Genomic DNA, 24297 nt, shown 5'->3' with positions numbered 1-24297 from the left:
ATTTCCTAAGTTTTACTTTAGAAAAAGAAGATATTACTATTTTACTGCAAAAGAGCTCGAATTTTGCCTAGGATTGCTGCGGAAACATGGTGACCACCTTTGATTTTTATTTGTGTTTTGTTTAGTTCGAAATAAATATCTGTTACTTTAATTCAACAAGTGTTTTCATTCGAATTCTTAATTATTGAAATAATTGCTCAATAAGCTATAAAAATTTACGACCAAGCGTCGTGTGTAATAAACCAAGCAGAATCTTTTCAAAGATTTTCAAATTTCCCTCCTTTTTGGTTATAAAAAAATAATTGCATTGCGCTATCATTTCTATGGCTAGATTACGCTTTATTTTCGTCTATGTGTCTATGATAACATTTGACATGTGTCAAATCATACATTTCGGAAAATACTGTAGTGGTTGTAAAGTCCCATACTTTAATTAGATTATAGATATTCACGGCCTACCGGATTAGAGAGCTCATTAAAATTGACTTTACTTCGCTGGAATACAACAACAAAAATCAAACTTCACTAATTATGTGACGTGGGATGAATCAAGCTGAGAGTGACGATTCTGTTCGGAGTTTGTTTGATAACGAGGCACCAAATGCCAATATTTTGGACCAAAGCGATGATAAAGAGAATATACACGAGACGGAAAAACCACCCGAAGAAGCAACCACCACTCCAGCGGCAGATAAACGCTTAACTCTAAATATGGTTCTGAGAGAAGCCCTGTTTTTTCTTGCCTTGGCATTGACGACATACGATGCATTACAAAATTCGTGAGTTTTCCCTCGATTAACTTATCTCACCGGCCTGGCCGCCGATATTCTATAACTTTAATGTTAAGATCGATTAAGGTTCTGATTACTGTCTGTATAAATCAGGTACAATATTTGACCTCTTAAGTAAAAATGGATAAATTTGTTGTTATATTCAATGGATGTTTTTTTTTGCAATAGCCTAGTAAACCAACGAATTAACGCAACCAACAACATTTTGATAGTTTTATAGGTTATAATGTCATGCCCTTGTATATCAAGTTTTCTTTCAATCAAAAGGCACAATAACCCAGATTTAAACAAGTTCTAGATGTTATAGGTACTCTTATTTGTTCGAACCTTCTACCTGGCATAATTAGCAATAATTTATTCACTAAGGAAAAACAAGCTGATATTGAATTATTAATTTAATTAACAATCCTACAACATTTTTATGACTTCTTTGCTAACCTTGTGAATGCCATTTTTGCAGGTTTATATCTATATAAGTCACTTAAGTGGTGAACCACCTAACAAATTAAATCAAATTACACAATTTTGAAGACACTCTTTACCTAAAATATAAAACAAATGTTGCCATTGTTCAAGACAATATAAAAATTAACAGTATAATTCAATGGCAGTGTTTTCAGTCCCCCCAAGATCTCTCGGACCCCGACAGCGGTGCCCTTCTTTGAGAAGGGTTCCCTGGTCACCGACTGGTACAAGGGCCAAGTCTCCACTGCCCTCTCCTTCATCTCCATGTCTGAGGTTTCGTTTGTGATGTACTACGCCCCCTGGGATGCTGAGAGTCAACATGTGCGCCACGAGTTTGATCTAGCGGCTCAGACAATGTTTAAACAAGTGAGGATTATTGGAATATTAATTAGTCTACGTAAATAAACAAAAAACCTTCAATCAAACTAAATAGGTACCTGCTCTCATATCGACGGTCCCGAAAAACAATGTTGGATGTGCGAATTTGTAATTTTGCAGTAGAGCTGTTTAAAGTTTCGTTTCTGCATTATTACTGTCATCATATATTTTTCCAATTAAATAAATAGGGGTTAATACAAAATATCAACTAATGCTATCTTCGGGACCATCAATATGGTATCTTGAATTTTTTTATCATGAACAGGTACCTGTTCTTAACTTTCATCTAAAATATTAGTGATGATTCCTAAAATATTCTATTTTTTTACTAAACACTGCAGGGAATGTGGGGGAAAATGATTATTTGTAGCATTATATTTTTCCTAGCGATATTCTTACAGTTCTTACTGAGTGAATGCTGTTTTATTGATAAACTTATTAACATTGCAAAATTTCCATGACAGTCTAGTAATATAGAGTAAAACACTAAATCCAAAAGTATTATGAGATTGATTTTTATTATTGGACAATTTTATATGGCATCACTTCTTTTATCACCTTGAAAGTGCTTTACATTGTCGTAGCTATAATTATTATTTAAATTTTAAATGTGTTTTTATAATATTATTTATGCATTCAGATAAGTGATAACAAGTGTGTTTTTTTGTGAACTACATTTATTGTTTTATAGATTTCAGGTAGTGTTAGCATGTATAATAATTTATGTGGTACAAAGCTTTGCGAAGCAGAAAATTATTATTGATTAAAAATACCTGTAGCATAAAATCTGGCATATTGCTTAATCAATCATTTTCAGGTACATTCTGGATGAAGTAGTACCCCAACCTTCTTCTATTTTACTTTGGACCTCTTTGACCGTGGAGCCTATATTATAATAGATTTTAGATTATACCCAAAAATACCCCAAGTGAATTATTGTGAGCTTTTCAAAATGTCCATTTATTACCAAATTTTAAACATGTTTCTAAAAAAAATCTATAAAATGTTAATGTAAAATGTCTAAATTATTAATTAATTTTAGAAAAAAATACTTACATAAAAACATTAATTTCTTGGGATGGGTAACATAGTAAAAAATTTAAAAGAACTAAGATTAACATTTAGGACGGATTTTTTCACAGAATTTGAACAATTCATCAAATTTAAAAGTTAGAATTCAATTCTGTGAAAGTTCTGTTATTATTTCAATTGTGTGAAATAATTGGCCAACAATGATATAATCAGAGATGTGCTTTATTTCAAATAAATCCATTTCAAATGGAAATGCAAAATACAAAATGGGTATAATGGCAAGTTGCTCCCTGGTAGGAGCCCTGGCAAATGAGTAATACCATTACAAAAAATACTGATTCGCATACTGAACATGGGGTCACGACGCTGTAATATTAAATGTTAGATAGCAGTTTCTATGTTTTTACGTTGGCAACATTAGTCCCGCGCAAATTTTTTGTGGTTTCATAATCTGTAGTCGTGGTGTTTTTGGATTTACCATCATGTAATATGTTTGTTCTACATTGATGTCCATTATTAAATGACAAAATTGTTTAAAAATTCTATAATTATTTTAATTGTTTGACCTGAGAAACCATTTTGCATTTTTAATGCATTTTGAAAATAGGTATTTTGCATTTGTGTACCCATTTTGCACATCTCTGGATATAATAACATAATTTTAATAGAAAAAAGATTAACTTTTCAATTTGATGAATTGTCCAAAATCTCTGACACAACTGGCCCTTAGACTAGACTATGTTAAACTGCAACACAAACAACAGACTCTTGCCTTTGTAACTGCACGTCATGCTAGGATTTAAACATGTTCAAGAAGCTCGTTTTATGATTACCATTTATGTGTTGGTAATTTGTTTTCCAGGTTCACTTCTCTGCCATCAATTGCTGGCATCCCGGCGGAGAGTGCAGATTGCACCACAACAAGATCTCTACTTGGCCCATCATCATGGTGTACACCACTCATCTCAAAAGCATCATGTATACAGGTATTTAATCAATATTAAAATGATTAATTTTATTATAAGCAATAATTATTAGCCTGAAACACAAATATAAATTGAAAAAATCTTCCGAAAAAAAATTAATGCTGCCGACGGGATTTAAACCCGCACCTTCTGATTTTCAGGCTAATAGTAATAAAAAAATAAAATTATTATAAGCAACAGCTTATAATAATTTTTTATCCGTTGTGCTTTGAATAAAAATCTCGTCTCGTAAAAACATAATTTTACCATTAATAAAAAAAAAAAAATAATAATTTTAATTATCTCTCAACATTTATCTGTTATGCTGCATATACGTCGCGAAATGCCGCTTGCGTTTGCTTCGTTCCTTTTCCATAACTCGTGGTTCGACTAGCGCTTCTGTTCGCAAATATATATGTGGCATTATATTTTTAAAAAAGTCCTTTTCTTCCTTTTTAATTATAAAATTTTCAACAAAAATTTGTATTTTGAACAAACAGCCTGTCACAAAAATATGTATAAATGTTTGCTTTATCATAAATTTTCTTTGAATTAAAAAAAAAAGATTTTTGATATCCAATACAACTTGTAAACATATAACTTGTAAACATTTATTAAATAATAAAAAAAAAAAAAAAAAAAAATATATATATGTAATATGTCACCTTATACTTGTTATTTTGTGGCAACTTCCATTTTTACTTTTCACTACAGTAAATAACACACTCAGAATATGTAATACTCATTTGTTAATGAATATATAATAATAACATTGGGATCTTTATCAAACCACAATTATATGAAATTGCTGATAACAGATATAATTAAAACAAAGCTGATTATATGTAGATGCAATTTTCGTTTTATAAAATTATTACCTATTATTTTTTACAGGGCCTAAGGATTTTGCAAGTATGGTCAGATTTCTTCGCCAGGTGACCAAACCCATACGGAGGCTAACTAGCACTGATAATCTTATTAAATTAGCTGCTAAATGTGATGTAAGTAAAAAAAAAAATAACATGTCGAAAAATTTACTGATACCTACATATAGTCCAGTCAGTGGGGAGTTTTACCTTGCAAAAGGTTAGGTAGTAGCGATTTTGATATATGTTGTTAAGATTGGGACTCTAAAGAAAAAAAAAAGTTTTCGACCTTGGGAGGGTCGAGCTCGATCCGCCATCTTGGATTGAAGGTGCCAAAATTTGTTTTTTTTTAAATAATTGTGAAGTGGTCGTTTTTACAACCAAATTGTTGAACGCAAACTTAAAGACAACTAAATTACCTACATTTTTTGTAGAAAGTTTTTTTTTGTAAGTCTAATAGGTAACGAGTTACAGTGGCGGAAATGTAAATATTTTTCAAAAAAGTGATGAAATTCCCAACTCTGTAATTTTTGCGGGTTATTCATTACATAATTATAATAATTTTGTTAACTCATTTCCACACCACCATGAGGTAGAGAACATTGCGCATTTTTTTTATTGTGGTATCCCCAGTAGGTCAACTCCACAGATATACCAGCGTTATGCTACAGTAAATTATGTTACATTACTGTGAATTATGTTACTATAAATTATGTTACTTAATAACAGTCTTCGTCATCAATGTCATCATCTAACTCATTGCCTGTGATATTTGGGCTTCCATTGACAAAATCTCTTCTTCTTCGTCCTCGACATCGATGTGAACCTCTGGCGAATTTCGGCATGTTTGACCATTACAGCACCCACATACAATAGAACACTTAAATCCAGCTTTCCTGCAGCCACATGCAACGCCGCATCCTTTTTTACTATTGCATGAAATAAATTTTAAGTCTCGGGTGCTGGTTTCTTTGTCATTCTTACTGGAACAAGCCCGTTGATGTCACGTTTCCAGGCCCAGTTTTCTGGATTTTTTTGGATTCCATACCATTTTTGGACTTGATGGTACGTTCTAAATGCATGGTACCGTGTAGTCGTTCGTTAGTGGCAAAGAGGCAAGATTGAATTTGCTTTTTGTTGTCGACAACGACAACAATGGCGAAACGTTTGTAGAGGACTTCTTCCAAGGTTTCCTTATCCATGTCACCCCCGTATAAAGCAACAAGAAAGCGTGTTCCTGCAACTGCTATGTCTTCTGGTGTTGCATCATGTTGTTTGAAGATTCTTATCATGGCATTGAGTCTTGTGTCGTTTTGCACAAGCGAACTAAATTTATTTTTTCCTTGGTTGAAGAAGGACGATGTTGTATCGCAGCCGCTAAAGGCATGAAGAAACAGAATATTCTCAGCCGCCTCTTTGTATTTCACACTTTTCGCGAAATACAATCTTTCAAAAGTTTTGCCTCTACCGGGTTTGCGAAGATATATACTATTTTTTTGTGGTGCTAATGCTGTCATGCTGTCAGCAGAACTAGGAGATCAACGTCTTCGCCAATAATGAAAACAGCGTCATATGATGAACACAAGGAAATCGCAGTATTGACAATCAACTCATCAGCATCTTCTTCAGCCTGCTTAACTGTAAAATCATCCTGTATAAATTGCTTTGTAAGCATCGAAATCAGACGGACTTTGTTATTTTCATTGGCTAAAAATCGTTCTTGTGAAACTTGAACTGGCATTGTTTAATCGAAAAGAACATCTGCAGACATGTGCTTCTTCGATCGGCGAAGTCTTTCTGCGGTTTTCGTATTTTTTTCACCATCATCAAGCGGATATCCATCGAAAACAATGACTGCATATGATCCATAGTGATTTCTTACATAGTGAACGTACTTCTCGCAAATTGACCCAAAATAATCATTCCGATTCCATACAACTTTATGTAAAAGATATCCTCCATCTACAACATTAATTTTGCTACCTTCAAGTTGCACGCCTTCTGGAAGTTGTTCGAAAACACCATAAAATGATGATTTCGTACCTTTGCGCACGAGCACACTGTGTGACCGAGCATCCAGGCAACGTCCTGTAACCACCCCGACTCAATCAGTGTTGCCAAGTCAGCTGTAGACTAGGATCCCACTATAACAAATCAACGTCATCGAGCACACGGATGATGCTATATAAGTATATTGTAACGTAGAAATTTGTTAAAATGATATTGTGTAATATGTTCGTACAAAATTTATCAAGAAAACTGGAGTTTTACAATTTTTTGTCAAAATTTTCTTCTTTAAACCACTGTAACTCGTTACCTATTAGACTTACAAAAAAAAACTTTCTACAAAAAATGTAGGTAATTTAGTTGTCTTTAAGTTTGCTTTCAACAATTTGGTTGTAAAAACGACCACTTCACAATTATTTTGAAAAAAACAAATTTTGGCACCTTCAATCCAAGATGGCGGATCGAGCTCGACCCTCCCAAGGTCGAAAACTTTTTTTTTTCTTTAGAGTCCCAATCTTAACAACATATGTGAAAATCGCTACTACCTAACCTTTTGCAAGGTGGAGCCCTTTTTTATCCCCCACTGACTGGACTAATATATATCTAGGTACTTTTAGTACATACCTACTTACCCTTTTCAGTGATATATGGTTTCACCTAATGGTAATACCGTGGTTCATGTTTTAAATAAAGAATGCTTCATTTTAACAATTCAGTAGGAACCGTCAAAACTTAAAAGTCTACTACTTTTTAGAATAATACTGTTTATTATAAAATAAAATATAGTCGATAACCCTTAGCAAATTATATTCATAAGTCTCTGCTAGTTGCAGTCAGGAACTATAGTTAAATAATATTAATTTCATCTAGGTAGGATTTAACAGACTCATATTTTAATTCACCAACTAAACTGTCAATGTTTTTTGGCATACTGAAAAACGACTTGGAGTGCTTTTGTTGTTTTTAAATATAACATCCGTAAACTGCACATACGGAACCTACTCTGTGGGACATTTATATATTTTTATGAATATTGATCAAAATACAAATTAGAAAGTGCAAAACACTGCCTCTAGCGGCCAGCATTGTTTATCCTGCCAGTATTTTATCGAAGTTGGACGCATTATAAATATTATAGGGTATTTTATTGTATTCATTTCTAACATAGTTGTTATTTTCAGGCTGTTGTGATTGGCTTCATGCCCATAACAGTGAAAGCCACGGACTATCATACGCTGTACAGTGTGGCCTTGAAGTCACTGGAGTTGGACCCCTTTGGGGATGTGTGCTTCTGCGTGGTGACCTCGGAGGCATTGGCGCAGGAGATGGGAGTGGATGTCCTGCCGACTATCAGACTCATGGTGTGGAATGAGACCTTGGTAAGATAATATTAATAAGGAATGTACGAGACAATTTACTGTCCGTACAATAACTGTAAATACGAAGGTAGCTGGGTACACTTGTCAGCGTTTCAGTCTTGGTGGATGTTGCAGAGGTTTGTGGGGAAGTTTAAAGCCAGGATCAGAGAGGAATTTATTTCCAAATCTGAGCTGACGAAAAGGAATTTATTACTGGCAAAACTGAATTTAATACTGAATAAAAACACTTGAAAATATTTCTTGGAGACTTGGAGATAGTTTTTCAGGAGAGAGGATTCCCTCTCAGAGGTAGTCGTTGAACTGACTTTGTATGGAATTTGATTCTCTATTTATAGAACGTTTTCAAATCGGACCCTCTCGGAGGAGGTTTTACCTCTTTAGTGAGGGGTGAGTTGGTTGGGTATTTTTCCTCTTCGCAATTAGCTTGTTGAGAGGAAAGTTATATTTTAATATGATACCTTTCACCAAGTCAGTTCAATCTACCAAAACCATCTCCCGCAGTCCCGTTTATTTATTTTATAAATAATTATACAAGTTTTCATATTGGGTTTGAAGTTAAATATCTTTGGTTTGAACATTTCCCAAAGAGTAACAAATATATTTAGGTATAATTTTTCACGTTATCATGTTAGCATATAATCATTTCTTGATGTTGATATTTATTCCGTGGTTGTATTTTCTATTATTTTCCCGTAAATTGAGTCTGATGTTATCACAAATAGTCGCATTGAATTTTGTAATCATTGTTTGATTAGAATCTCAATGGGATATGCTGTGCTGTGATTGGTTGAAGTCGGCGGCCATCGTGGAATTCCATCCGGGTAGTAGTGGAGGGAGGTCAACGTAAATACTGAGTCGCTTCCTTAGCGGGGGTCATTTCGTGGGTTGGTGGCTCCGAGTGAGGTGGTGGATGGCTACCAGGGGGGTATAACTCCGAGAAAAAAGTGGGTCAGAAAAAAAGACACGGTAAATCTCTATGGCTGTGTATCTGTGACGTATATTTTCCACAAACCAGTGCGAACTTCATGCATGTTTATAGGCCGCTGTCAAAACATGAAAATGTCAAAAAATGTGAAGTGCGATGTGAAAGGATGTACGGACAATACATCGATTCGACACCGGTTTCCGAGTTTTAAGGAGTACCCTAGTCTTTTTCGCAAATGGTCAATACGGATTGATAGATTAGAATTTATTACGAAATACAAAAATCTTCTGTGTTTTTCATTTTTCTGTTAAAAGCAGAGAAAAATCAAAATTCGTTACTGTCGTAAAAAAACATTTCATATTTGATAATCTTATAAATCTTCTTCCTTTATTTAAAGGATTTTAAGTCATTTTAGTTTATTTTTACGACAGGTTGATTGTTCATCTCAGAACAAAATTTTAGGCTAGTGAATGGGATTGGCTCCGAATGAGAATTATATTGTCTATGGTTACGCCTTTTTTATAGTTTCTATCCTAGTCGATGGTGAGTATGTGTTGTAGTGACGTATATTTTTCAATTACAGACTTTTATCTATGGCAAACATTAGGACCCATGGGCTCAGTACTAAAAACCCGAAGATATTGATCTAGTGAGTGGTTCATTTATGATGGCTACTTTCAGATGTGTTTCAGGTTCCGCTGTTACATCGCTATGTAATTATCTTGATTAATCACATATAGCACATTATTTGATTGAGTAATTAGGATGTAAAGATTTACAATTGTGTCGGCGACACGGTATCAAGCGGTTTCGGGGTTTGAGTGTTCTTGCGATTTTTGCGTAAATATGAATTTTCTTGAAAAATTCTGGATGTCTGGATACGTATGATACAAGGAATAATATTTATAATAAATCTAATCGACAAATTGATTGTGTTACGTGAAAGAACCATAAGTAAATAGTTTTTTTCTAAATGAAATGCAGAAATATCTGCTTTCTGTCTCACCTATACTGTGCGGAAAAGTAATCTAAAAATCTTTTTTTTAATGCAGAGCTTTTTCTGTTTAAATTTCTAGGTCAATTCAAATATTTCAGCATGCAATGTCATTTCTATCATGAGCTATAGAGTTTTGAAAATAATTTTGTTCAAATTTGAGAATCAATGGACACACTAATACAAATTTTTTTAACATTTCAATCTAACTTAATTACTACAAAACCTAACTATTTACGTCAGGGGATATGGAAAAACATTTTCAAAACAGGTTATTAGGTTCTTAGTTTTGGTTATTTAAATCATTTGTGCATATTTAGTTTGAAACGGAGGCTGTCATTTCACGCGGCGCAAGATCTTTTGTAAGAGAAATTTTTAACTTTGAATAAAAATGGACCCTTAATGCATCTTTTACCCTAGAAACTCCAGTCCTTTTTAATTTTTTTTTAATCAGTTCAGTGATCTTCTAATTTAAACACATCCAAACTCGCTTAACAAGTTTTCACTTAAAAAGTTTTCCCGCTTAAGAAGTTTTGTTTTTCAGTCACCTATAAAATTCCATACAAAAAACTGCTAAAAGACTCGATTTTTTCCCAGATAAGAAGTTTTGCAGCTGAAACTGCTTCCCACTTAAGAAGTTTTTAAAGTTCGGCGGTAAATCCACCACAAACTTAAAGGAGTAGTGTTTTTGTTTTTCTTTTTAATTTTCTAGATTCTTATTTTCCATGAAGTGGCGAATCATTTGGTGACCGGATAAATCATCACAATGATAATTCATCACATCTTTAAAAAGTTATATAAAGTCATAGAAAGTGATGAAACAAAAACTTTATTAACTTGGTAAAGTAGGTTAGGTTAAGTTAAAAAAAAATTTTTCATCGTTTCTAATGACTTTATATCACTTTTTAAAGGTGTGTTGAATTGTCACTGTGTTGAGTTGTCATGGAACCGAATAATTTAAATTTACTGTATTTAAACTCAATGTTCTTTATACAAATAGAACGGCGTCATTGCGCCTCACAATTTTTACCTCATATGGGTGTTCTATCCCGCAGCCAAGTGGGGGAGTAGGTAGTACCCAAAATTACTAAAAAGTTACCCAAAGTTAGCTTAAATACTTGACATGTCATTTAAGTATTTTTTACGTATTCCTGCGCAAATACATAAGTTACCATTAATAATTGGGATTTATATAGTTTAAAAACCCATAAGAGAGAAAAATCACAGTGTCATCGGAAGACCCACTTGGTTACAGACGTTTTTGGCATCTTGGCCTGTCAAGAGTTAAAATGTTACCTGGCTATTATAGACTTAGAGGCCTTGTATTTTCTCAGTAGGGAAAAAATTGTTTCCTTAAAAGCCAGGTAGTAACTACAAGTACTTAAATAAAACAGCAAATCTGTGTTTCTCATTCTAGGAATACCCAGAGTCGTCGACATTCAAGGTGGACGGCATAATGCAGTGGATCTGGAGCCACATGGCCAAGAAGGTGACCTGGTACACTCCGCAGTGGCAGAAGTCCTTCAATATGCAGAAGATATTCGCCATGGGACCCGTGCTGATCATGTTCACTCCTCGGAACCACTTCTTCGAGGAGATTCCCAATTATAACTTGGTAGGTCCTATCAAAGTGTGCTTATATTACAACGCTGGCCTTTTCAATGCAATTTATCCCATCACGCAGTACATTTTTACACAATTAATGTGTTTTAGTGAAACTTCGTGCATAAGGTTAATATGAGTTTTAGCCAATGTCATAAGTGTTTTGTCGTAAGTCTAGGTGCTTTATAAAAATTGATAGTTCTTTGTTTTTAAGTATGAGAACTATTGATATATGTACATGTTTACATAGTTTTATTTACAAATTATTAACTGCAAATATCATGATATTATACGGAGAATTTCACTGTTTAAATCAGTTTCATGATAACTCAACACAGTGACAATTCAAGACACTTTTAAAAAGTGATATAAAGTCATTAGAAACGATGAAAAAAAAATTTAAACCTAACCTAACCTACTTAACCCAGTTAATAAAGTTTTTGTTTCATCACTTTCCATGACTTTATAAAACTTTTTAAAAATGTGATGAATTATCATTTTGATGAGTAATCCGGTCACCGTTTAAATCATATATGTCATTTTCAAAGCACATTATACATTAGGTTGTGAAGACTTGCATTGTGAGGTTTTTCTGTAGAAAAAGAAAGAACTTTTCTTTCTGTTGCATAAATTGTTTATGAGAAAGAGGGAGAGGTTACACTAGATTTACATTTTGAATGAGATTGTAATTTAATTTCATATCTTGATTCATATTGGTGTTGAAAACCGGGGAGTAAAAGTGATGCATTTTATTATTTGTTAAAATAATTAGTTTAACTTTGTTAACACCTAATATTTTTCTTCCAACAGTTACAAGAAGTATCATTAGAATACAACAACTGCCCACAGCTGTCAACATGGATTACGGAGATGACGCAGGTCACTAAATCCCAGCGAATCCGTTACCTCGAATACGAGCGCAACATGACTCTGATGTGTGCTGACCCTTTCCTGGGGAGCAATCTCTCACCGCATGAATACATCCCAAAGACCAAACCGACCCATCCACCGGTCAACAAGGTCACTAAGAAAACCTGGCTCAATCGCACCGTGTGCAAGAGTGAATACAACACCAAGAATCTTCAGTCTTTCTTGTTCCGAGATCGGAGTCAGTCGACTATCTCAGAGGTTGGGTCAGGCTCTGTGGAAGCAGTCGGCTGGCCGGGATGCTGCTCGAATGGTGACGAGAGTTCCTGCCCCTCTGATGATAAGCCCATTGCTATGGCTGATGATGATGGCGAGAGTTTCGAAGAGTTGATTAAGAAGCTTGCTATGGGTTCCGGAACCAAAACGTATGTTATTTAAAAAAAGGTTTTTGTGTGTTTCGTATCCTGTTTTAATGATGAAATTCATACTACATTATAGTGATGTGTTTTTGGGGTATTACGCCATGTTGCGCTACCTCCTTCTTTAGCCAACGTTTCGGACACCATTGCAGTGTTTGACAGCATTTGACTCTAAATTACACATTTGCCCTGATGATGGACACTGCAGTGCTGTCCGAAACACTGTCTGAACAACTTTCTTACAATATTTTTATGTAAGGTTCATCAGACTAAGCAATTGTTAGACAGGCAGCGCCCATACATGTACAATAAATCCATAGTAACATATTTTTGCACTGAGACGGGAATCAAACTCGGTGTCGATTGTATGGACCATTATGCTGGTAATTCTATAAAATACTGATTTATTTTTGTAATTTATATGAGAGCTAAATGTCTATTGATTTCCCACATAAATTTTCTCAATCGGCGCTGTCTCTCAAATCTTCCCACTCTTCTATAATCTTCTTCCTCGCAGTCAGTCCACCTCTTCCTTGGTCTGTTTCTGGGGCACCCACTTAATCACTCTTTTCAGTGTCGCGTCATTCGATGGTTTCATTCCCAGTTTATTTGATTTATGTACTGTCCCTTTTCTATTATAGCTGCAAATTAACATTTTATTTTTATAGCTACAAAACGTCAATGCTCCAATCAGCCAATGACCCTCGCGCGCCCATGAACCTTCTGAAGCGCCGCATGCGCGAGATCTGCATCCTGATGGCCCTGGGCCGCAAGCATCATCCGCAAGTGTACCCCATCAGGGACCAGACGGGGGCCCGCCAGCCCCAGCGGGAGCCCGGGGCCGTGGTGGAGGGACTGGCCTGCAAGACCAACCGATCCCTGCTTATGTTCGCCATCGATAGTCTGTACAATCACCACTTTGCAGAGTCTTTGGGGATTGATATCATGAATGCCAAAGATCATACTGCTCTGGTTATTTTGGATAGTGAGGTAAGAATAATAATAATAATAATATTTGGATGATTTTTTTAGTGCCGTTTTTGTGCAAAATCACCTCAAGGGCGCTAAGCAATGTATTTACTTTGTTACTTTTTAAAGAAGCTTGTCGTTGGTCTTGAATTCGCATCATAAATGCATGAATCATCGTCTATAGAGAAACATAATTCTTTTTCTTTTTTAAAACATTATATAATAAATTGTTTCTTTATTATAAATAATATAAACACTTAAAAAAATAACAGCCTAAACCTCTTTTTAAATTATAAATTAAGTACATGGATAGGTACTTTTTTTGCAATATTTCACTTCATATTTAAATGTGTTCCATTTTGAATATGTTTAAAACAAAAGGAAATAAGCTAGTTCTGACATGTTGATTATTAGCGGGATAGTAGAGCATAAATAAACCACTCACTAGATCGATAACTTCGGGCTTTTTGTATGTAACAAATTGGACCTAAAAAAACGATAGATATGGCAATATATAGACAGTAAAATTCTCATTCGGAGCCTACTTATTATACAATATTTATAACGTTTATTGCATAGACTTTCAGAGTGTTTCATTGGGGATATAGTTATAGCAATTTTATGACATCACCATATTTCGGTTCTAATTTTCGATCGGAGTTATACCACCCTGAAAAAGAAGTGAAATGAGGTTATAGCTTACCCATTATGGAAATGATTAATTAATACAATTTGAGGATAATAAACATGACAGAATTTTTTTTTTTAATCTGACTTATCACTTGTCTAAAACACAAAATAACATATTTTGTGCATTCTTGTTTCAAAATAAACATAAAAAAAAATGTTTTTTTTTTTTAGTCTGAATCTCAATATGTTCTCAACGAGCCTTTCGGCGAGACCTCCCTCCGCGAGTTCATATTCAACTACACTATGAACATTCTTCCCCGGGACCTGAGGACTGTGGCGGTGAACGCAGAGTACACGCACTACTACGGATCCGATCAGGCCAAGGAGCAAGCGGCAGTCGGAGACACCAAGAACTTCCGGAGGAGCGCCAACCCGTGGTGCCAGACGGATAAAACCAACGGGGAAATTGTGTGCATCAGTGAATTAAATACATCCAATTTTAAAGACTTTATAATGCAGCGAAATAAGGTATGTATTGGATGTAATTTTGATATACGATTTTTTTATTTATTTATTTATTTATTTATCCATAAATTCACGCCCGGCAGGGCTTTTACATGTTATTTTCTTATTTTTTTTACAAAGAACACAACAAAATCAAAAAGAAAACAAAGTCAAAGTAAAATCAAAAAACAAAATAAAAAAAATAATAGAAGACATAATAAAAACAACCTCTTAAACAAAAACAATGTCAAAACGAAATAAAGTGGAGCTACTTAGTTTCTATAGTTAAATTATATTATATTTGATATTCTTTTTTCTGAAATAAATTGGGTAATGACTTGTTTATATTTGGTGAATGATGTGTTGAATATATCAACAATATTACCCAAATTTTGTATACGGCGAACGGGGTTAAAATAGATGTGATGACCAGCGATTACTTCAAACTATCTAAATCTGCCATCAGCATCTCCCGTAAATTTTGTCGTCTGGAGCAGTTGCCCGAATCCTTCCTGTTGGCGCGACCTGGCTCCAAGGCTGTCCGATTGGTACTGGCGCTCTGGATATCGTCAGCTGCGTTCCTTCTCGACCAACCATAGACCAAGAGTGCCATAGATGAAGGAGGTCTTTGGATAGAGTTTCGTGAAGTATTCTTGAACCGTGGCGGGGCAAAAGTGAACTGCTACAATTTGTTAAATTGATTTTATTCTTATTTTGATTTTAACTGGATAGTATCGAATGAAACCTCGCTCCTTTTACTAAATGTTCTTCATTATTTTCCTCTCTTTATTATTTTTATTGCAGAAACAAACAGTACATAATTACATAGAGGACAATAGTTACAAAGTTAATACAAAAATTGGTACCAATGACATGTCGCTGACATATGTGGTATATTATACATTTTACTTAAGTTAAGTTAATTAGTATGTTAGGGAAGGAGAGAGGTGTGTGTGAGTGTTTGTATTCTGGCTAATAATTGATATTTTTTGTGTAAGAACAGTAACTTAGTAAAGTGATACAATTATTTACTCCGTCTGAATTGTGTATGGATATGCAATGTACAAAGATTGTGTTAGCAAACACCCTAAAATATTAATAATATGTCCAACTCCAGCAACATATTTGGAGTATGTATTTACTTGTATTGGCTGACAACTCTGCCCGCTAGAAGTACAAGTATAGCATGGCATAATCGTGCATAAAATTTATTAAAATGTATGAAAGCAAACCAAGCCTCACAACTTGTGCCGCTAGGAGGCGTTAATGTACCATGCTGCCATTGGAATGTATGGGAAATATCAGAAGTTGGAGGCATTATAACTATTCTACAGTATTTGATATTAGTCTGATGTTATTTTATATTGCAAGTCACTGCATTAGAAAAAACAGGATTTTTTAGCAATTCACTACATTATACAGGGTTTTCCAATAAGAGGTGTTATTTTGATATTCAAAGAAAAATGTCATTTTTTAATATAAATGATCGAATGTTTATTTCATTATAAAGAGGAAGGTATGCCGTTAATAGTTAAAAATAACATCAGTCAAATGACCACCACGACCACGCCTACAGGACCATATCCTTTTCATAAAATTTTCCATAACCAAATCGCAAAGTGGCTGCCTTATGTCCTCGATAGCCTCACGAATTCCATCTTTGAGGTCTTGAATCGTCGCTGGGCTGTTGGCGTAGACCTTCTCTTTCACATGGCCCCAAAGGAAGAAGTCGCAAGGTGTTAAATCACAAGATCTCGGTGGCCAATTGTGATCACCTCTTCGAGAGATAACACAGTCCGGAAACTTTTCCCGTAAAAGATCAATGGTTTCGTTGGTTGTGTGGCACGTAGCGCCGTCTTGTTGAAAGTAAACGCTGTCTAGATCAATACCATCCAATTCCGGCCATAAAACATCATTAATTATCTCTCGATAGCTCTTTGAATATCAAAATAACACCTCTTATTGGAAATTATTATCTCGTTAAAGTATGCTTATTTACACACACCGTCCATTTCGTTTTCTCAATTCATTTATTGATGATTGCGATTTTTTGCCATTCATAGAATAATGTTTTTTGAACAGGAAATATTTTTCTAACTTCTTTAGACCTGCTACATATTGAGTTCCTATCTCTTTTTGAAGGTTATTCATTAGGTATACTAATGAATTCACTTGTTTGTATTGATAAATTGTAGGCTGTCCTGGTGGCTCTATGCGGCGCGGGTTCTGGAGCCTGCGGAGGCCTGCTGTCCCTGGCCCTCCTGGCCGTGGCGCGCATCTTGCAGACAACCGGGCTGCTCCGGGTGGGCCGCATCGACCCCAACAAGCACGACCTGCCCTGGCAGTACACAGTCTCCAAGTACCCCACACTAGTGTTCTTCCCAATGCGCCAGTATGTTGCTAACTGCTAACTTCGCTTTTTAGAACTTATATTATGGTATCTACGAATTTGATAATAAGGGCTATTTTAATTCAGAAAATTATCACGGATTCTGTGATCGAGGGGACAGATCGTCGACTACGAATCGTGAGGTCGCGGGTTAACCACTCAGAACATTAGAACGTCAAAAGACGTAAATATGATAATAGCGGTCAAGACATTAGAACGTCTTTTCACGTAAACGCGCGAGATTTTACAAAAATCGATTTATTTCCATCACTAGTATACGGATTGCCATGATTTAAAAAACAGAGTATCGATAATGAATAACACTACGCGTCTGTATTCAAGAATATCCATGGAACGTAGAGTTGCATTATCTAAGCCGATTGAATCTGTCATCTTGTTCGTTCATAATTTATTGCGTTTCTAAATAATTTATAAAAAATATTTTAGTTTGGACGGTTAATATTTTGAGGTGACTAATAGTTTTTAATTATATTTCTTCAATATATAAAGTGTTATTTCTTTATGATACTCAGAAAAAAGTACATTTTTCAAGGCTTTGAAATAATTGTAAGCGATTTTTACATATTTTTGACGTTTTCATAAAATGTATATTTAGAAACGCAAATATTTACGTATAACAACACAATACGATAGTGGATTTCATAATCTTTCCAAAACATTTTTTAGAATGAGGCTACGTTTCCCAAAACGTGAGTTATGAAGCTTTTAGCGAAACTTGTAAATAACACAAAAATTATCACGTTTTGACAGTTCTCAAAGGAACACATAGTAGATAAAAGTCTTTGTCTGAGAGGTTAAAATTCCATTGTGTGCAAGTAAATTTAATTTAATTAATGTTTGTCATAATGTATCAATGACATTATAAAAATACAAGACACATTATATTCATACTTATAGAACAAAAATGTAGCACTGCTTATAAAAAGGATAGCCATTCAAAGAATATGTGTGTACAAATGAAATAGCTATATGAACGGCCTGCTAAAGTATGTCCACTGGACCTAGTTCAGTGAAACCACGCGCACTGTCTCAGTGACATGTCTTCACTCTATTAATTCATCTAATATATTATCATACATGCCCTGGTGAAAGGTCACCCACCATTCAGAAACTTTGCTTTAAATGACTAGCCGTATTTGATAACCATATCTGAATAGCCAGATTCTACCCAACGTCCTCTTTTCTTTCCAATCCCCACCACTCCTCAGCCTACCTATTGAGGATGCCATAGTCCTGCTGGCTGCAGACGGTTGGGAGCAGTTGGGCAGCTAAAGTTCCGCATCTTCGATACAATATGTGCAAGGATACCTGATACAATATTCTTCCACACAAAAGACAAGAATTTAAAGATGGGAAAGACTTGGTTCACATTTTTAAATACATATACATATAGTTGGGACCTTTACAAAGAGATTGATATAAAATTTTTGGACAGCAATGCCTTTTCCACTGTTCAAGTAGGACCGGCGTAAAATGTATAACCACCCTTCCCGCCGTAAATGTGTTAGGAACAAGATATTGGATAAATAATATACGAGTAAGCAAACAAGGTGAAGAGATGTGGCCCGTTCAAGTGGAGAGTCGCTAATGCCATTGTTTTTACTCTGCGGTCATAATCACTAAGTTTTTCTTTGTTTTTGCAGGAAAGAAGAAAGTAGATCCTATCCTGACAATCAGCCCATCACCATTGAAGGCGTGTTGGCTTTCATACTGTCTGGAATTGAGCCTCCACTAAAACTACACGCTAAGGTTCTGCTTTGTAACCAAACACAGGTACATAATTAAAATTCTCCTTGCAAATAAAGCCTATTTCAAAAATGCGTGTTGTGGTTTGTTGACTTGCCTGAACGGCGACGATATACTAACCATAATATAGTTAACCCTAGATAACTAAACTGTTTTCATTGTTTCATTGTAACTACACTTTCGTTGAGTAGACTACGCAATAAAACACTAGAAATAAATCAAAAATATTTAATTAAGATAGGAACTTGTTACATGGCGCAAAAGTAAGGTTTATAATGAATAAATTAAGTGCAAATTAATATCAAAATATCAATCTACACAGTGACCACACATGTCAACATTATGTGGACCACAAATAGCCTTTCTACATTATTTATTGTTATTAAGTTTAATTTGTAGAACTCCATTTAAATTTTTATTTTTTATATATTCAATAATATTGTTATTGGGTTTATAAAAACAGTTTATTTTTAAACAAGTTCTGCTGCGTAATTATTATTACGCGTGACAGCTGTTTCGCCCTCTGAAGGTTGATAGTTGACAGTTTGATATTGCCTTCAGAGGGTGAAACAGCTGTCACGCGTAATAATAATTACACAGCAGAACTTGTTTAAAAATAAACTGTTTTTATAAACCCAATAACAAAATTATTGAATATATAAAAAAAAAAAAAAATAAAACCCTTTCTACATCTGGTGGTTTCTAAATCTTGGATGGACACAGGTAGAAAATTTTACGCACGTCTGACGGAGATGGAACCGGAGCTTCTATTGTAGAAGATTCGCCAACATTAACAATAAATATATGAATGTACGTACCTTAACAATAAAATTTTTGTTATAACTAAACTTTCGTCCGGCGGATGACGAGATGGTCATAGGGCACTTCCTAGTATGCGTGTGGCTGCAATCGCGTCACGTGCTGCACTGTTTACTCAAATTAGGAAGGTAATGAATTAGGTCGGGGAGCGGGGAGAAGTAGGTGATTTCGAATTTCGACGAGCGATTAGTTATCTAGGGTTAAATAAATATTTCAAGTGTTCCACACCTCATGATGAAAATGACATGCGAGCAGAAAATAGTTTCATTGTCGTAGAAATTCCAGACAGAAACAGATGTCCAATTTTCATTATTTAGTAACAATGGAGGACTGAACGCAGTAGGCGCTAAGTAGGCTAGTAGGTTCTTTGGACAAAAAATTGTCCAAAGAAGCGAAGCTAGCAGTCCACTGGAGTGCTGGTACCTACCCTGATGTACGGAAGTGAGGCATGGAACTGGCAGAGAAAGGATGAAAGTATACTGAATGCTGTAGAAATGAGATCCCTGAGGCGTATGTGTGGTAAAACCATGTATGATTGTGTGAGATATGTGGAGATCCGCAAAGAGTGCAAGGCTGATGCTTACATCAATATGATGTAATGAGTAATGAGTAAGATCAAGAAAGGGACGCTTAGATGGTTTGGGCACGTAGAGCGAATGAGCGAAGAAAGGAGTGTAAGGAGAATATACAATGCAAATGTGAATGGTAGCAGAATTCGGGGACGCCCGACGAAGACATGGCATGACCAAGTGAATCAGATACTTGAGTCGGGCCATGTCAAGAGTCAGAGAGTGTGTATGAGACGATGTATGAATGTGAATGAGGCAAGGAGTTTAGGCCAAGACCGAGTTGTTTGGCAGTCCGTCCTCTCTGCCTACCCCTTCGGAGACGGCGTGATGATTGGTTAGTTAGTTATTAGCAGAGCTCGCCCTCTGAGAGTTTTGCTACTATGGTACGGAACACAGATTTTTACCTTTATTGTTAAGGTAATTAATAGATTTAATTTTCTTATTTTAGGATGACGACAGTATGAAAGCGTGCCTCACCAATGTGCGTCTGGACACCGTCTCGCTAATTGGAAAAACACTGAAACAATGGCGTAGATTCCACGACACGTCCATCAAGAGCCTACTCCTCAAGCGGCTGCAGTGTTTACGAACTCTGGCCATCACGCTCGGCTCCTTGAACACCACCAAGCTGCCGTCAACTCACCCGATCCTGACATCATTCACCGAGGCCATCAAGACCCTCACGCAGACGTGGAATGCCAACATCCAAACTTCGAACCTGAAGAAATTTAGACTGTCCAATAAATCTGTGAACTTCACTCTGTTATGATATATATATTATCTTTGATATGGAGTCGATGCGCTCTGTTATTTCTCAACGTGTTTTATACGTTGCAATTGTCGGAAAACGGTGGCCGACTGTGATGAAGCTGTAATATATTATTTCAAGGTTATGTCAGGGAGCTGATATTAGATAAAGTGATAGGAAAAGAGTACAGTTATTAAATTAGATGGATATTGAAACACGTAGAATACACAAAATGGTCCGTTGTGGTTGATACCGATACCGAAAGGTTCTATTCTCGTAGAAGTGCAAAAATGTATTAACCTACTATGCTGTTGCATGCATACGTTATCCATCGGTGTCTGACGCTTGTGCGAACCATCTGCGGCTATTCCTGTATGTGAATATCAACACATGGAAACGTGCCGCGAGATAGAATAATTGCTTTGTAACAGTCAGCTTGGTAAAGGTTTAAAGTGCCGTTCACAATAAAATTGATTTAGTGCAATGCAAAAATTTCCATTCTAATTTCATATGGATATGTAATTTTGGACGAATACACTAACTTTGGACGAATTTGTATTATGTGCCACAATATAATTTCATTTCATTTGCCGGCAAGCTGGGCGTTTATTGACATTTAATATAAGTACAAATGCAAGTACATTACCCTCCACACTATACAATGTCTGTTCGGAGACGGGTAAATTGGTTAAATGTTACATACAATACAATTTTTTTTATCTATCTAATACTGAACCCGTTTTCTTTTCACCATTTTGGTGTATTCTGCGTCAGTATTCGTCAGTGGGTTAATTTAAGATTGGGATTGATTATATTATTAATTTACGTAATGATAAGTTTCGAGTTATAAAACGAGGATTTTCAAGACAAGATGCTTAAATCCAAATGGCCGATGCGCCACTGAATATTATAAACTTTTATAGTAAATTTAAGTAGTTTGTATAATATAGCATTTTATATTACTACGTTAAAAGTGAAACTGTTATACTTAAACATGAATAGTTCCTCTTCAAAACCTTTATATGACATATATGTGTAAGTGTATTTATTTAATAAAATTAATATTTATTTTCACATTTTTGAATTTAATGTATTTTGTTCAATGTAAAATATGATACATATCAAATGAAGATACTAATTTTTATGATCAATGTAATTTGTGAACAAAAATGTTGAGTGAAAGAAGCTTTTGAAATAAATAATATATTACATAAATACAAAAATCTATATATTATCCTAATAATATAACTTGCTAGTCTTGTCTTGATATTAAAACATTCTATTCGAGGTGATATCATTAGCCAGATGTCTCTGGCACTATATCCTATCTGCCTACCCTCTCAGATGTGGTATGGTAGTATTTAAGTATGAAACTATTAGTCAACTCATATGTTCTGTTATTTCTCGTTTACAAACTCTTGTAACTTGTTGGCTTATTATTGATACATATAAGCTCTGCACATAAGTCTCATAAACACTCGTCCATAAAGGCCTTCATGCCATCTGTGTTTACAATATTTTTGGACATTAGCCTTCAATGTTGACCAGGATTATCATTGTATGTTTGGCGTTGTTCCCACAACATGACTACACATATCTGAGCTTTCTTCCTATCAATGCACTTTCAATTCAGAGTTTCACGTGGGATTTTTTGATTATACATTTACAATGAATCTGACTCACGCAATAGTTGCAAGAGTTTTCCTCTTCTGATGCTCTCATAGACTAGAAAAAGCTTTTACTTTCAGTATGGACAGAGCATTACATTATAAGTTATATATTAAAATCTATCTTCACAAGGTGTCAGTCAATCCTAAATATTACACCTATTAAAAATTCTTGACATTAATTTAGTTTAAAAAATTTTGAATAAAAAAAATCAAAGTATAATCTAGAAAAGAAGACATTATTTTAATGTTAAAAATCAGGTTACAATTAAACAGAGCTAGACTGTAAGAAGGAATTTCTGCATTTTGAATAATATATTTTTTCATGTTATCACTACACGGGCTACTTAGGCATCCCACAGATGAGAGACTTTACTTGCGGCGACAGGTGCGGGCGTAAAAATCCATTACGATATACAGAGGTGTGCAAAAGAACGACGTGAAACTAGGGAGACTTTTTTTGAATTTGTATGAAATTTGAAATAGTTTCCAACTGTCGCCGCAACTAAAGTCTCTCATCTCTGGTGCCCTTCTTTAATGTAATTTTTATTTAACCACATGTGTGTACCAATGAGGTATGTATTAAGTTTTTCTAAATAATATGTACATGCCATGTTGTATAATTAAACATTTTTCTTTTTATTACATTACACTTAAATATTATCATCTACTTTGAACTGTAGAAAATTTGAGTGTACATAAATTTATGTTTTCTTCATAAATTTTTTACTGACATTATAAAGAAGAATTGCCATTTTCGATACAAAATTAATATGCTATTGAAGACCCAATAATGTATTCCATATTAAAATTCAATGCGTTAAAATAAAGCAAAACCCTTTCGGTTAATCACTAAATTATTGTTTATTTATTTCATAAATATTATGTATAAACAGAGAAAATATTAAACAGTGATTGTATAGAAATATTACTTTCTCGAATTTTATGATTATCTTGTTCAATATAGAGCATGTCCGGGGGTAAAGTGCGCTAACTTCGGGAGGTGATTCTACATGATTGTACGAAACAATATACTGTCCGTACAATAACTGTAGATACGAAGGTAGCTGGGTACACTTGTCAGCGTTTTCAGTCTTGGTAGATGTTGTAGATGTTGTAGAAGTTCGTGGTAGAGTTTAAAGCCACCATCAGAGAGGAATTTATTTCCAGATCTGAACTGACGAAAAGAATTTAATACTTGGCAAAAACTGAATTTACTACTGAATAAAACACTTGAAAATATTTCTTGAGACTTTTGGAGACTTGGAGATGGTTCTTTAGGGGAGAGGATTCTCTTTCAGAGGTAGTTGTTGAACTGACTCTGTATGGAATTCGGTTCTCTATTTATAGAACGTTTTCAAATCGAACCCTCTCGGAGGTGTTCTATCCTCTTTCGTGAGGAGTAAAGTGGTTAGGTATTTTTCCTCTCTGCAATTATCTTGTTGAGAGGAAAGTTATATTTTAATATGATACCTTTCACCAAGTCAGTTCAATCTACCAAAACCATCTCCCGCAGTCCCGTTTATTTATTTTATAAATAATTAT

At 34.9% G+C, this 24297-nt stretch overlaps 1 protein-coding gene across 2 annotated transcripts; it reads left to right on the top strand.

Annotated features, from left to right (window-relative positions):
- The first annotated feature begins 363 nt into the window (after positions 1–363).
- LOC149419257 (thioredoxin domain-containing protein 11) lies at positions 364–23774 on the top strand. Of its 2 annotated transcripts, none has more exons than XM_089638176.1 (12): positions 364–779; positions 1412–1622; positions 3529–3652; positions 4526–4632; positions 7686–7883; positions 11220–11417; positions 12215–12696; positions 13359–13680; positions 14521–14817; positions 16989–17185; positions 18847–18976; positions 20786–23774. In XM_089638176.1, exons 1-12 carry the CDS (start codon positions 544–546, stop codon positions 21104–21106), a joined length of 2823 nt encoding a protein of 940 aa, XP_089494302.1. In that variant the 5' UTR covers positions 364–543; the 3' UTR covers positions 21107–23774. The 2 variants fall into 2 exon arrangements, with proteins under 2 accessions (XP_089494302.1, XP_089494301.1); XM_089638175.1 differs by having other exon boundaries at positions 1403–1622.
- The last annotated feature ends 523 nt before the right edge of the window (positions 23775–24297 follow it).

The sequence above is a fragment of the Hesperophylax consimilis genome, chromosome 12 (assembly GCF_061612785.1).
Source record: "Hesperophylax consimilis isolate HC1 chromosome 12, BYU_Hcon_1.0, whole genome shotgun sequence".
NCBI classification, from domain to species: Eukaryota; Metazoa; Arthropoda; class Insecta; order Trichoptera; family Limnephilidae; genus Hesperophylax; species Hesperophylax consimilis.
The sequence above is the reverse complement of the archived record's forward strand: the minus strand, read 5'-3'. Positions and strand labels throughout refer to the sequence as shown.

Excerpts from the sequence above, each read along its gene's own strand:
- LOC149419257 (XM_089638175.1), top strand. The coding sequence starts at position 544 with ATGAATCAAGCTGAGAGTGACGATTCTGTTCGGAGTTTGTTTGATAAC. Across the intron at positions 3,653-4,525 it reads CAAAAGCATCATGTATACAG|GGCCTAAGGATTTTGCAAGT; the intron begins GTATTTAATCAA and ends TATTTTTTACAG. Across the intron at positions 12,697-13,358 it reads ATGGGTTCCGGAACCAAAAC|CTACAAAACGTCAATGCTCC; the intron begins GTATGTTATTTA and ends TTATTTTTATAG.